At 33.5% G+C, this 15151-nt stretch overlaps 1 protein-coding gene across 10 annotated transcripts in view; it reads left to right on the top strand.

Moving 5' to 3' along the window:
- Nucleotides 1–15151, top strand: part of LOC132758994 (microtubule-actin cross-linking factor 1, isoforms 1/2/3/4/5-like) — a 126403-nt gene that overhangs the window by 78679 nt on the left and 32573 nt on the right. For 9 of the 10 annotated variants that reach the window (XM_060750714.1, XM_060750723.1, XM_060750715.1 and 6 more), the window contains 8 exons: nucleotides 214–408; nucleotides 1713–1841; nucleotides 2417–2587; nucleotides 2878–3033; nucleotides 3533–3739; nucleotides 4027–4137; nucleotides 5936–5959; nucleotides 14817–14989. In XM_060750714.1, the coding sequence (XP_060606697.1) occupies nucleotides 214–408; nucleotides 1713–1841; nucleotides 2417–2587; nucleotides 2878–3033; nucleotides 3533–3739; nucleotides 4027–4137; nucleotides 5936–5959; nucleotides 14817–14989 (1166 nt within the window). The remainder of the gene's footprint in view (nucleotides 1–213; nucleotides 409–1712; nucleotides 1842–2416; nucleotides 2588–2877; nucleotides 3034–3532; nucleotides 3740–4026; nucleotides 4138–5935; nucleotides 5960–14816; nucleotides 14990–15151) is intronic. The other variant, XM_060750716.1, reaches the window with a different exon arrangement.

Below are 15151 nucleotides of genomic sequence, written 5' to 3'. Positions count from 1 at the left end.
AACTCTGGTTGAAGGCAGTTTAATGAATTAAAGAATCATTTAAGTTAAAATTGGCCTTAAAAGGGAAAGAATAAAATTTCTAATTTCCAAGAATCCAGTAAATGTCTCATAATAACCTCTTGTATACAGGCTGATGCTTACAGTAAAAATTCAGGAGAATTCCTCTATCTTGTCTGTATATTTGATATTATAGATTATCTCCCCTTTTTGCAGCTCCTTCAGTCAGATGTAAAAGGTCAAGAGCGAGCTTCAAGGAAGTTAAATAAGGCCCTAGATGATACTCTCTCACGTGGAGGTCAGGATAGTCCTCAGATGAGAGGCGTTCAAGATGAGATGAATGAAATGTTACGACGTGTACAGGCAGACTCTAAAGATAAAGAGGCTAAAATGCAGGAAAAATTGAGACAGGTAATTTGAGCCGTGTCATGACAAAACCAACATAATTGGTTTGTGACCAGCATGGATCCAGACCAGCCTGCGCATCCGCGCAGTCTGATCAGGATCCATGCTGTTCGCTATCAGTTTCTCTACTTGTTATAGGGTTTGTAAGCGAACAGCATGGATCCTGATCACGGATGCGCAGGCTGGTCTGGATCCATGCTGGTCGCAAACCCATTATGTTGGTTTTGTCGTGACACGGCTCATTTAATCGTTAACTTTTTGACCTGCAGGAACCAAAAGTGATTAGCCTTTGCCACCAGTATAGAGCCAGGCCAGCCAGAACATCCATGAAGTCTGAAGTCTGGCATGGCTCAGTACAAATGGTAGCTCAATTTTTGATATTGACATCCTTAAACTAAACATTGAATTCCAAATTCAAAGAAGGGCCAATTCATTATTCAAATTCAGAAGGTTAACCATGTGCTTAAAGGATTTGCATGCTTTGGTTTTGTCAATTCAAAGTTTTAAGGATTTTAGTTACATATATAGACCCAAAAACCCAAAATCATATAATTGTAGAATGTTTTCTTTTTTTCTTGATTATTTAATCAATTGGGTCCAGACTTTCAAATGCAATAATGAAGTAACTGTACATGACAGTATAGAAGATAAAGGGATTTTAGAATAAAGAATTAAGCAGCAAAAGTATAAAATATGGCTAGAAACACCCTATACTCTGTATGGATTTTATATAGGTGTAACTATGTATTGCTGCTTTTCTTTTAGATTTAAAGATATTGAGATAACTCTTGCATGCCTTTATAAAGAGTTACATCCCTTTTCTGATTTGTCAGTCCGAAGACTTCCAATTTAGATTTGTATTTTATGATAATATTATGTAGGAAGTTATAAAACCTCAACTTTAAAATTGTTTTATGCTTATTAATTATCATATGCTGTGTCTAATTGCAAGTGTATGTAGTGTTAATGTATGAATCATATGCAAGATATATTGGTGTGTAGATTTATAGGAACATTAAAGATAATAATAGGAATGTTTCATGCATTATTTCTGACATTTTAACACCAAATGTAATTGATAAGGTGAGGCATAATATTTATTTTCTGTGACTACTTCTTTCCTAATTGTTATGCTTATCTTGATATATCTGATTTCCTCTTTGATTGCACTTCTGTACTAATCTTGTTCTCTTATTCTTTTGTTAACTGAAAATCATTTTGCCTGTTTAATTTTATTTTTGCCTATTTCATAACTTTTGGCTATTTAAATCACTTTTGCCCATTTTAATCTTTTTCGTTTGATTTTCTAGGTGAAGAAGTATGTAGGAGATGTAGATGATATGATACAGTGGATTAGTGATCTACGTACAGAGCTCAAATCAAACACCCCATTTGGTGCTTTACCCGACACTGCCAAGGAACAGTTTGAAAAATTCCAGGTATACTCATACTGCCATAATTGTGTTTAGGAAAAAATGATAATAATTCTTATGCTACAATGTTCAAGTAAATATTATACTTGTTATTGACAAAGATGTACAGTATCATCATTTGTCAAAAAGAAATATATATGATTTAGGTTGTCTGTTTTTTTTTTTGACAAATTTGCAGAAACTGTATAGTTTTTTTCTATAATTTTTTGTGCAAAGTCCAGGCTTCAAGGTTATAAAACTTTATTCTGAGTTCTGTCTCAAATCTTTAGATTTTCATTGGTCAGTGTACATGCTGTGTAAGTTTCTGGCCAATCCTTTTCTTGAGATTTGAGCTTGGAGAATTTCTTTATAACATTGGGGCCAGGTCACATTAATAGGTCCAGATTTCGTCAGGCTTGAGTATATCTTGAGATCTCTCAGGAGAAAAATAAACCTTTTGAGAACATGTTGTTGTGAATATAGATTTGAACTTAAAGACCTAACTGGTTCTCCTTTATCTAGATTTGAACATAATGACCTAACTGGTTCCCCTTTATCTAATGTATCTCTGTAATATAATGAATAAACTCCCTTTTTTACAGGAGAGGCATCAGGAACTACAGAAAAGGGAGGAGCCAACAAAAGGTTTGCTAGAGAAAGGTCAAGAGTTCATTGATGCATGCCCACCTGAAGATGTTGTACAGATCTCTGATCGTATGAAGAAACTCAAAGACCTATGGAACGATACAAAAGATAGAGCTCAGAAAAGAAAGGTATTCAATCAAACATGTTTTAACAAATATATTTTTATCATTTCATCAATATAATATAACCAAAACCTTTCTGATCTTCAGTCCAAAGTTTTACCAATGGTTAAGGGCTTAAATGTATTGAAATATACAGTCCTTTAAATGATTTAAATAATAAATTTTGGTTTAATGTACCTTCTTTGGATCTTAAAGAAATGACATTTGCAGATTTGCAGACGCATATCTGTATTTTGAAGGTTATTTCTTTTATCTTCCTGTTCAAACTCCTGCATAACTTTGACTATTATTTAAAGGACAAAATGGATGAGCATCTACTCAACATTGATGAATTCCATGGTACTCTAAAGAACTTCACTGACTGGCTGAATAATGCTGAAGTTGCTATACGTGCCTTTAAATATCCAAGCAAGATCGTACATAGAGTTGTCAAACAGATGGAAGACCATAATGTAAGTATAAAAAGGTATATGACATCATAATGCCGTAGATAACATTGTAATGCAGGTGATGATGTCACAAATACATGATGAACATCCTAAGATGATGTCATATGTCAAATGTCACTATAGTTCAGAAGTTATACTGGAGGAGGTTACATAATTGTGCTTTCTGTAATGTATCACATACATGATGACATCATGAACTTGGATGTTCATATGTCACATTGTGCATATGTAAATAATCACAGATGGTTCAAAAGTTTACCTCACAGATGTGCAAAAGTTATTGGGAAAAGAGAAATGATGACCTCACACTGTAGGAGATAACATCATTGTGTACTCTGTACTGAGTCTACATAACAATGGCCACAATCAAAACAACAATTGCATACAAAATTGAAGTATTCTTACAGGTGAAAATTGTTTTCCTATTAACTTAGACATGTACCATTTTATACCAATATGAATTATGAAAGAAAGTAAAGGAATAAATTGTTTTGATTTTCAGAAACTAAAAGCAGAGCTAGATGCCCAGATCGACAAAATGCACACACTGGACAGAACTGGTACCTACCTCAAATACTTCGGTCGTAAGCAGGATACCATCTATATAAAGAATCTATTGGTTGGTATCCGGCTACGATGGAAGAAGCTGTTAAGAAGAACAGATGAGAGAGGAAGACTGTTCAAACAGGCCTACAAAGAAGATAAAAGAGTAAGTTTAAAGAAATATTCAGGCGTTTACACAGTTTGAAAGATAATGTTTAAGCTGAAAATTAAGGAAAACACTTTTAAATTGCCTTAAAGAACATTGAGTTTCATAGTTTCCTTAACAAATGACCTATTTTTGATACTTTATTTAGAATCTATAAAAAAAAATGTTTGAAAATCCTTTTTACATGATTAAATTTTTATTGTAACAAGTATACAATGTCAATCAAATCAGTCTTTCTGTTGTTTCTTATTGCTAGATCTTGCTTCTAACATGTCATTTATCTTCAGTTTCATGATGCATGGAAGACGCTTTGTGATTGGTTGGATGAAAGTACTCCTAAACTTACCAGATTTATGTCCCCTGGATACGCATCCAAACAGGATGTTGATGAGCTAAAGGTGGGTGGAGTCAGTGTAAACAGCATGAATATTCATGAGGTTATGGGATGTCCAATTTGTAAATTTATATTATGTGAATAAACAGATTATTGGAATGGCGTATTTATTGTGCATGTACCTGCATGTACCTTGGGTATTAGGAATTTATATATAAACTTCATAATTGTACATTCACAAAGTTTCATTCAATGGCAGCTAAATGACAAAAAAAAACATTGACCAATATCAAACAACATGGCAATCTTCATGTTTTCATCAAGATATCCTAAAAATTGATAATGGATTGCTCCATGAGTGTGTACTGGATAAGCCTACTTAAGGGACGCAACAGGATGGAGAATAAAACGATAAAAAAAGTCCTGCTTATGTTTAATCATTGGCATAGCATATCATTGCAGTATCGTGTTGCCTTTGATGGTTGAAGTATTAGAATTGCAACCACCGTTTATCCTAGCATTATCGTAAGAGGCGACTAAATGGATTCGAATTACTGGAGTCTATGCATCTCCTACCTCAAGCATGTGAGATGGTTTTGACCCCTGATATTGCGTTGGCCAAAATCATCTTTTCTGTCTCGGCGCCATATGTCCTAAATTTGGTTGGTGTGCCATAAAACAAAACAAAACAAAAAATTTAATATCATTTTGGAAAAATGTACATAATTATATTCACAAATTTTAAATAAAATGTTACAGTGATGCTTGCTTTAGCTAGAACTCCAGAGCATGTTAATAATGAATAATGCATAGCATATCTTATATTACAATCTTTTACAATTTTATATGAAATTGTATTTCACCATACTTAAACTATAATGTTTATCATTGGCCACGATTAATAACTTCTTACTAATATTTAATCATTTCCTTATTTAATACTTTTATACATTTATAAATACATTTATTTTAAACATTTGTAGCGCTTGATTTAGTCAATAATATGAGTTATGCTTATTCTTAATCTTCTTCTGTTATGCCTTTTCACAGCAGCATTGCATGCTCTTTTCAAAACTATCTTAAATCGAGAATATTTGTACATCATTTGTATATTACACGTAGGGATACCAGAAGTCTTCCTTCTGAAGTAAAGCTGTTAGTCGCCATATGACTAAATTACATGAAATCCAACAAAAAAGTATGTTATATTACACTAAAAATCAGTATGGGAAAGGAAGCTGCCTTGCCCATTACAGTCTTGTTAAGTACAAAGACGTATTAATCTACATGAAGAAGTTATCCAGATGGAATTTGAGCTTATCCAGTACTAAAATCAAAACTTCTAGTAATTGCTACCAGTATATATAGCAAGACCTTCCTGCATACATTAAGTCCAGTTAAACTGTTTGCTGGCAAAACTGTCAAAATTTTGTTATCTCTAAAATTGACATGAGGATTTCAAAATAATATTTAAACACATCTATTTAGGAAATTCACAGCATGATCAAGACTAGAAGGCGATTATAAGTTCTTCCTGAAATAACTTCAGAAAGGTGCTCCTAAACCCAGTGCTTTAAGCCACCAAAGGTGATAAAAGCCAATCAAGTTCAAATGAAACATTTAATTTAAAGCAAAAATAGTAAGCTGATAACCATGGATAAAAAGAATACCATGGCAGATTCTTGATGGTCTTACATGACACAAATGGTGATAAAAGCAATAAATAGTACCTTGATGTTATGGCATATGGTCTTATTTTTAAGCATGGTGCATTTAGCATGTATAGCTTTTAGATTTTGTAAGAAACATGTATTTTATAATTGTATTATTGTAGTATGCTTTTACATTTCTTTTATTCACAGGACACGACTACACATGAGCTTGAGGTATTATACATATGCAATGTCTTGAAAATCCCCCGTTTGCTGTTCCTACTGCTATTGCTAGTTATACCCCCGCACAACAAAGTTGTAAGGGGGGTATACTGGAATCAGCTTGTCCGTCCGTCCGTCCGGCCGTCCGTCCGGCCGTCCGTCCGGCTGTCCGTCGGTTTTTTCTTGTCCGCCCAATAACTTAAGATTCCTTTGACCCTTAGTCTTCATATTTGGCATGGAGGTTAGTCATGATTAGTAGATGACCCCTATTGATTTTGAGGTCACTAGGTCAAAGGTCAAGGTCACAGGGGCCTTGACTTCAAAAAGCTTGTCCGCCCAATAACTTAAGATTCCTTTGACCTACATTCGTCATATTTGGCATGGAGGTTAGTCATGATTAGTAGATGACCCCTATTGATTTTGAGGTCACTAGGTCAAAGGTCAAGGTCACAGGGGCCTTGACTTCAAAAAGCTTGTCCGCCCTATAACTTAAGATTCCTTTGACCTACAGTCGTCATATTTGGAATGGAGGTTAGTCATGATTAGTAGATGACCCCTATTGATTTTGAGGTCACCAGGTCAAAGGTCAAGGTCAAAGGGCCTTGACTTCATAACGCTTGTCCGCCCAATAACTTAAGATTCCTTTGACCCACAGTCTTCATATTTGGCATGGAGGTTAGTCATGATCAGTAGATGACCCCTATTGATTTTGAGGTCACCAGGTCAAAGGTCAAGGTCACAGGGGCCTTGACTTCAAAAAGCTTGTCCGCCCTATACCTTAAGATTCCTTTGACCCATAGTCTTGATATTTGGCATGGAGGTTTGTCATGATTAGTAGATGACCCCTATTGATTTTGAGGTCACCAGGTCAAAGGTCAAGGTCACAGGGGCCTTGACTCCAAAAAGCTTGTCCGCCCAATAACTTAAGATTCCTTTGACCCACAGTCTTCATATTTGGAATGGAGGTTAGTCATGATTAGTAGATGACCCCTATTGATTTGAGGTCAAAGGTCAAAGTCACAGGGACTTTGACTTCAAAAAAGTTTGTCTGCCCAATAACTTTAGATTCCTTTGACCCACAGTCTTCATATTTGGCATTGATGTTGATCATGATTAGTAGATGACCCCTTTTGATTTTGAGGTCACTGGGTCAAAGGTCAAGGTCATAGGGACTTTGACTTCAAAAAAGTTTGTCCACCCATTAACTTAAGATTCCTTTGACCCACAGTCTTCATATTTGGCATGGATGTTGATCATGACTATAAGGTGACCCATATTGATTTTGAGGTCACTGGGTCAAAGGTCAAGGTCACAGGGACCTTGACAAAAAAAAGCTTTTCTTCTCAACTGTTAAAGAATGTCCTGTCCGCAATGTATTGATTTTGACATTTTCACATTTGAAGCATGTAGAATACATAACTTAGCAATGCACTGGCTTAGTAACCTCAGATTTGGCAGGGAGGTTGTCCTTGAGCTCTAAATGGCCACCGTTGATTCTGACAAAGTGGTATGCGGGGGTATTCACGCCATGATAGTGGCAGTTCTAGTTTTAGAATGTTGTGCTCCATGTTGCTATGGCTTCCAATTGTATGAGTTTGGCCTACTTCATTGATGAAATACTTCATTGCTTTCATTGTCCAATACTTAAAAATCGACAAAAACGTTTTGCTGTTTCTTATTATATTGACTCTTGTTTTAATAACACATAGCTATATGACGCTTACTTATTTTTTAATGTCAGGCAAAATTCTGAAGTATGCCAAACTCGTACATGTTTATGATGGATCCATAGCCCTAAAAATATGTTAAGAAGTCATTTGTAAGTCTTTGTAAAATTTTATTATGAAGTTTAATGAAGGAAGACATTTAGTGTACGTATAGTATGTCCGTTAATTCCTGCATTTGTATTAAAGATTTTGCGTAAATAACCGTACTTATATTATATTTATATAATATATACACACTTTTGTCCGGTTTCACAAAATGTTTAGCTCATTTTGTTATACTTGTGATATTCACAGTGTTATTGCTACAATATGCCTTATTGTTAGTGTGTATTTGTCCTGTTAGGTCACGTTATATTTCATTCTCAGCACCTTAATTATAGTTCTCAAAATATTAAATCTACCAACAACCACAACAACTTTTTGTTACATCTTTACATTATAATGCTTATAATTTCTCTTCAATGCTTACATTTACATGATCCTAGTAATAACTAATAATGTTTTTTCTTAACACTTTAGTCACGGCAAGCTATACATGTATAATCAAATTACCCTCTTCCCATACAGATACTATATTTTACCTTTCCAATTTGATTTCCATTGAACTTTATTCTATATTTTATCTTTCCAAATTGCATTTAACTTTTTGCAACTAACGCATATTCCTGGATCAATTTATATGTTCTTTTTCTATCCCTGCTTCCGACACATATCTGTACATATGTATTTAACTATCTCCTGATTAAACCCCACACTTTCCCTTAAATCCCACAATTCCCTTCTACTTAACAATGTTTAATTGCTTAAAACCCCTACCTTTTGCTCTAGTTTCTACTTAAGGAACACAACTTCAACTAGCTAAAATATATTGGATTAGATCAAGACAATCATAAAAGGTTAAAATTGCATTGCTTTTATGAAATGAATATCCGAACCCATTAACATTTTAGTCCCAAAGCAATCAGTTGGTTTAATGACTTTTAGATCAAAAATAACAAAATTTTGCATATATTTAAGAACGCTTATACCGTCACACCTAAGTGCAATAACGTGTTAATTCTTATTAAAGTTATTATAAGGTGGTGGCCTGTTACTGCGCTAAGGTGACGATAAATATTCAGTGATTTCTAATAAATTAATCGTTTCACATTTTCTGGATTCAAAGTAAGTAAAAATTCTAAAAACCCCACCCTCCTCGGACTTGACAAAAAGGTTTTATACAATGTCAAATTATACTCTTTCAGATTATTTCCATAAACTACTACACGCTAAGATTAAAGTGAACACCATAACTTAATTGCACCAGATGCCGCAACATATATTATGTTGTATTTGTTGAGTGTTTTACTTTCAGCAAATGTTTGTCAAAGTAATTGTAATGTTGACATCTTCAAAATTGAATTATAACAAAATTCTTGTCACATCATTTGTCTTTCCCAATATTAAATGGCATGCATTTCTTTTGCCAGCTGTGGTGAAAAAAAAGTAAAATGCAACCACAAACATGTTAATCATAAAAAGGTATTGGCGATGTTTTAGCAAATGCCTTCTTGTTCATACAAATATAAAACCATGACTGAACTGTATGCTCCTAAATTTAAGTAAACATATAAGAAAAAATTATTTTCCCAATTCCAGACTTAATATTTGATATATATTTGAAAATTCCTCTTTTTTACGTCATGTTTATGTTTAAATTCATGTCTTATACAGAATGTCCTTCAATACTGTGGTAAAAGAGGGTAATAGTAGGATCGTACAGATGTGCATGTTGATGTGCTCCTTAGACCAACATTGCATTATTGAACTTCAATTTAGACAATTATCAATTAATGAAATAAGAAAGTTTTGGTACACATTAGGCGCACTGTCGGAAAGAAAAATCTTATTTGATTAATATTGATAAAAAATTATGTAAAGCAAGAGCAATCTTCCTTTCAATCAAAGATTATTTTCTTACTCTTGGTCCAGCTAGCTTTAAAGTCGACTTATTCTAGTTCACCCACCCCTACATATACATTTAAGTTCTCCAGTTTACTTTTGATCTATATCTGATCTATGTCCTTGCTGTGTAATTCAAGGAGAATAAATCGTTTCAAAAGAGATCTTTTTATATAAATCAACAGGTTCTAATCCCATGTTTATTAACAAATAATCAGCTGTGAAAGGAATGTACGAAAAAAAACATGAGAATATTTTACAAATGTTTAAACATTTTAATGAAATCTTATTTTTTTCTTATGTTAATTTAATAAATGAGCTTTTGCTAATTTATGATAGTGAACAGCGTAATTGTTGAAGTGTGGCCTTTCGTAACGTTTAAATATAATAGTAATTCCCCTTAACTTTCAATGTCATTTCTTGTCGTGGTTTGTTACATTATAAACAAATAATCGTTATAACTGCTTTTAACATGATTTTTCTTTAAATCAGTCTGGCGTTCAACTCGGTTTGCATTTCCTCTTTATACTAATCCATCAGTTGCAATGTGCGCAATTTTTTTTCAGGAAGTTTTGTGTTTTATTTGCCAGAGGATATATTTACGAATTGTTTTGCCCCATGCATCAATGTCCCTATTCGTCCCTGTTGATATAATAAAGCAATCTTTAACGCTTTGTGAATTTTACACCGTAGTAGTTTATGTATACATGGGTAAATTTACATACAATATTCACAGGAAATATATACAGTCATTTTATAAAACTTTGAAAAAACACTTTGTTGTGGTATTTTTGTGCGAGTGTGTGTTAGATGTTCCACACCATTGGAATGATTACTGGATTAAGTATCACAAGGTCTACTTTCTGTAAGTTAATCGTCTGTATTGTCATTAGAAACATCAGAAATCTGACCAGGTGGTTTAAGTGTTTCACTCTCATCTTTTGCACTGTTTAACACTTGTCAGTATGTGTGTACACAAAATGACAGGTTTTTGTAGTTTATTTGAATACACATCCGACTTGAACCAGATAAAATTATATATTTCGTGATAGGTGATATCGTATCAAACAAATATAGGGTTGTTGCAATTAATAATTGTGACCTTCATTGGCGATTAGTCACTTTAAAACAATGATTGATTTATCAATGCTGATTCGAAAGTTCAAGTCCCTTGGTTGACCTTTAATAGCATCTTTTCCTTCTAACTGTGTGCTAATCGTGAATTTCTAATATGATATTTACCTGTTATTATTGTTACAAGTGAATTAAAAAAAAACAGGGACTCTTGTTTTTGTCTTTTAAGAAAAATGTCATTTGTTTTATAAATGTTTGTTTAATGTATGTGTTTGCCTATCTAATTACATTTTGTATACATTCAAACATTTTTTGTAATTGTTGAAATCATCTATTGGTATGTTAATTGAACTTATCAGTGTGTGTGTTTTATTTAGTGATTTAGTGATCTTTATTTTAAGTTTTCCATTGTCAGTACAGATGTTCCGTTAACAGTGTATGTTCAGGTTAACCTAAAGATATCCTTTTTTCCAACCAACATTCTATTGATACATTAATCAACAGAATGTAAGCAATTTGTAGGAATTTGATACAATCTATGTTATCATTTGGTTGATCTTTGAAGTTCAATTGATCGTAAAGTATGATAATAAAATGTACATAATACTTTACTCATACCTTTGTCGACGAAAACTGAACCATCGCATTATGGACATCTTTTATTTCTTGTTCAATTGAATTTCCGTGAACCGAAACATGTAATTGTGTTTCCTTAATAAGATAAATAAATCTGCAACTTTGAACGGTAAATCATAAAAGTGGTCTGACCTGAAATTTCAAAATAATCGAAACGGCTTCAAATTGAGACATTAAAGCAGTTGTTTATTGAAAAAAAGGACAGCTTTCTTATACCAACTGGAGCAGGTTCCATCGATTTAGGAAAACAGAAAATGCATTGTAAAAGAAGTCAACATTAAGCTGCATAATTTGGTCTGAATTGATATGTCGTTAAGTTTATACAGTGGTTAATACAACATGCCTCATCCCTGTATTCATCCTGCTCTTGCACTAAAAAGTAGTTAATGTAGAATCACAATCAGTAATATCGAAGGATCTGAAGATTACCAGTTATAAAAGAATGGGTTGCCTCTGATATTTTGTACCCCAGGCAAAGGCGAACGAATTACGTGAATCTTTATAATTTTTCTGTGCATGCTCACAATCATTAAATTAAATAACAAAGTGTTATTAAAATGTTCCTTAAAGTGTTCAATTAATGATTAATGGACATCATTAAGTGTATTAATGCCCTCCTCCAAGTACCTGCTTCTTGCGAATGTTATTGTAAGAGGCGGTGTATGTATTTACGAGTGGTAATTGTATAGATGTAAAGCTGTGTTTATGGGGCTTTTTATGGTTTATATACAGTACAAAATATATTATTTGACAATTTGACAAACACGTTTTGTAAATTTTACAAAATATGAGTATAAAAACGAGGTCAATGAAATTCTAAACCGACAAAGCGTAGCATTGTATCATATTAATTTTGAGATATTTGATATAGCGTATCATGGTTTTATATGAGAAATAAACTTTAGTTTAGATATAGATTATTTGAAATATTGCAAAACCATACGAACATCAATTTTCTTACCTCTGATCACTTGAAATATCTTAATAAACGTGCACATCTTCCAAACTTGATGAAACCATTCATTATTTAAAGTGAAAAATTCAAAATAAGTAAGAAAAAGTGCAGATCAGAAGGCACGGATGTGCCAGCAGATCTTGGTCTGCACTGGTTACATGAATATAATCTGTTGCTACCAGTAGATTAAGGGTAAATCTTGCATTTAATTAAAATCTGTACAGTAATGACATGAAACAGACGTGGGTGCAAACCTAAGGCTTTTGCAACTTTGGAAGATTCAAATCACACATTTCATTTGATTTTAATAACTTTGAAACATGTTTGCAGGGGAGCGTTCATAGTTGATCAATAGCTGAAGTGTCTAAGATTTTCTTACTTTCTGTGAATAGGGTCAACAGAAGGCACCAAGTGTTCAATACATGATAAATGTGTGAAACATATCGGGTGACTGAAATGGCAGATTTAAGTCGCCTAATAAATCATTCATTTGTACAAAATTACGTAATTATGTCATTTTTCTGCCATAAAGATTTGTGAAAAGTTTATGTTATCATATTCAATGTAAAGTTTTCTATTCAAATTGAACTATTAGGTTTGGCATTTCATTCAAGAAAAAGTAGGAACGCTCAACGTCCTTGATTGTGCGACCACATTATTTGCTAGTTCATTTCTGTGTAGCCTATTTTCGTTTTTATTTTGCTTCTATTAAAGAGGACCGTCATAATGTTAAGGGGTTATTTTAGATCATATTTCAAACTTGTCACCAAATACCCTCATTATTTACAATTATTGAAGATAATAATCATAAATCATCACTTGAATCTGTTATCTACGGTCACGGGTATGGAACAGGGGCTAGAATTACGTCCAATTGTTTTTCTACCTTTTGTCTTGTGAAACGAGACACTTCTTGTGTTTGTTTTGGAAAACATCTTGCCTGTCAGAATGTCGGAGACCACCACGTGTATATAAACACTTTCAACAAAATCTTAACATGTTACTATTTTTAGGAGTCAAAAATACAAGATACGTATTATTCGTGTTCATTAAATGAGTATTTAGATTTTGTTTAATTGCTTATTATCTAGCATCATCGTTTTCTATTTGATATATCTAAATCCTTTTCTTCTACATTTCTAGTCTTTTCGTACGCGTGAGTATGCATCTCTAGAACAACATTGGCTGTATTTACGTTAAACGGGTATAATTTATTTAGATTAATACACATTAGAACGATGTGGCTTTTGCAAAGTACCTATTTGGCCGGTGATATTTGTATCAAATATCAAAGTTACTAAGTATCATTTGCATGGGAAAACAGTCTGTTTACCAAAAGGTCACTACTTTCAATTATTTGACGGACATGTTTTAGTTAATTTTCATAGGAGGCGGCTAAATTTTAGGTAAATATGTGAACCTGATTTGTTTCATCTTTTGGGAAGTAATCTTTTTAGTTTTCCGTTTAACTTTCAACGTACAATTACATAGCTTAAGAAGTTTTCCAATTTGAGAAAGTTTATAATGGTTTTATACTATTGCTCGAACCTTTTTGTGTTATGATATTCATAATGAATTTATAAGTGGTCGCTTGGGGTGTTACAGCATTCATTTGACTTACTTGAGCAATCTTTTTAATCAAATCAGTTATAGCCACGCTTGATTTTGTAGCGTCTTTTTAAAAGTTATTTCATGTATTTATCTCTGTACCAAATAGGTTATGTTACTTAAGAAAGCCATTTATGAACTGTGTAATAGTTGGTTAGCATTAAATAAAGTCATCTTTATCTTCCATTGCAGGGGAAAAAGGTTAACAATAAAACTGTTTCCCCTCTTGTATACAGCTATCATAGTTCTTACAGTTAAAACTTTTTATTTCCATACACCAACAAAAATTGCACGTTTTATTGCCTAATTAGCTATTACAATAATTTGTCTTCTGTCTTTTTCAAACCTTTGCCAAGCATACTACTTACCAGGTTCTTTCAAATAGACTCTGTTCTTACAAAACGGTGTCGATACAATAGTATCTGTACAATCATTTTCAATATTGCCATCATGCTTGATTGTCACCATACCTGTAAGATATAAATGAAAACTCACTTTCCAGGCACCCATATTTGCATAGCTTAAGGTCTTCAGTGTAACTGTTTATATACTTTGACATGACGTGAATGCCGCATCAGATGGAAAAAAAACAGAAATGTTAAATAGCGGCTTATAAAGATTTGGAAGCCAGAACTAATATTTGCATTGTCCTATTTTCGTATTTGCATTGCCCTATTTTCGTCTGTTTTCACCCATATTTACATTGTCATATTTTCGTCTACATTGTCATATGTTCGTCTGTTTTCACTCATATTTGCATTGTCCTATTTTCGTCTGTTTTCACCCATATTTGCATTGCCCTATTTTCGTCGGTTTTCACCCAAATTTGCATTGCCATATTTTCGCATGTTTTCACTCATATTTGCATTGTCCTATTTTCGTCTGTTTTCACCCATATTTGCATTGTCCTATTTTCGTCTGTTTTCAGAGATTCCAGCAGCAGTTAGCCGCCAAACACCCAGCATTTTATTCAGCATCTCGCCTCGGACGTAATCTGAAGGACAGATGCACTAAAGCAGATCCTGAGCGTGAGGAGCTCCAGCAGATGCTTGATGATCTGAAAAATAAATGGAATTCTGTTCGTTCTGTTGTATCCAAAAGGTGAGTCACTTGAGGCTGAAGGGTCAGTTTGTCTGTTGGTCTTGAACATGTGAAAAGGTGTGCAATTTGTTCAGCTGCCTATCCCAGCCAACCTTGCCCCCATTTGGCTATCATAAGACTTTTTTCAGAAATGTATTCTTGCCAGTTGGGAGCCATGCGTCG

This window comes from Ruditapes philippinarum, unplaced genomic scaffold (genome assembly GCF_026571515.1).
Source record: "Ruditapes philippinarum isolate M1 unplaced genomic scaffold, ASM2657151v2 ctg2317_1_1_1_1, whole genome shotgun sequence".
Classification (NCBI taxonomy): Eukaryota; Metazoa; Mollusca; class Bivalvia; order Venerida; family Veneridae; genus Ruditapes; species Ruditapes philippinarum.
Note: the sequence above shows the minus strand (reverse complement) of the source record. Positions and strands in the feature narration are given on the sequence as shown.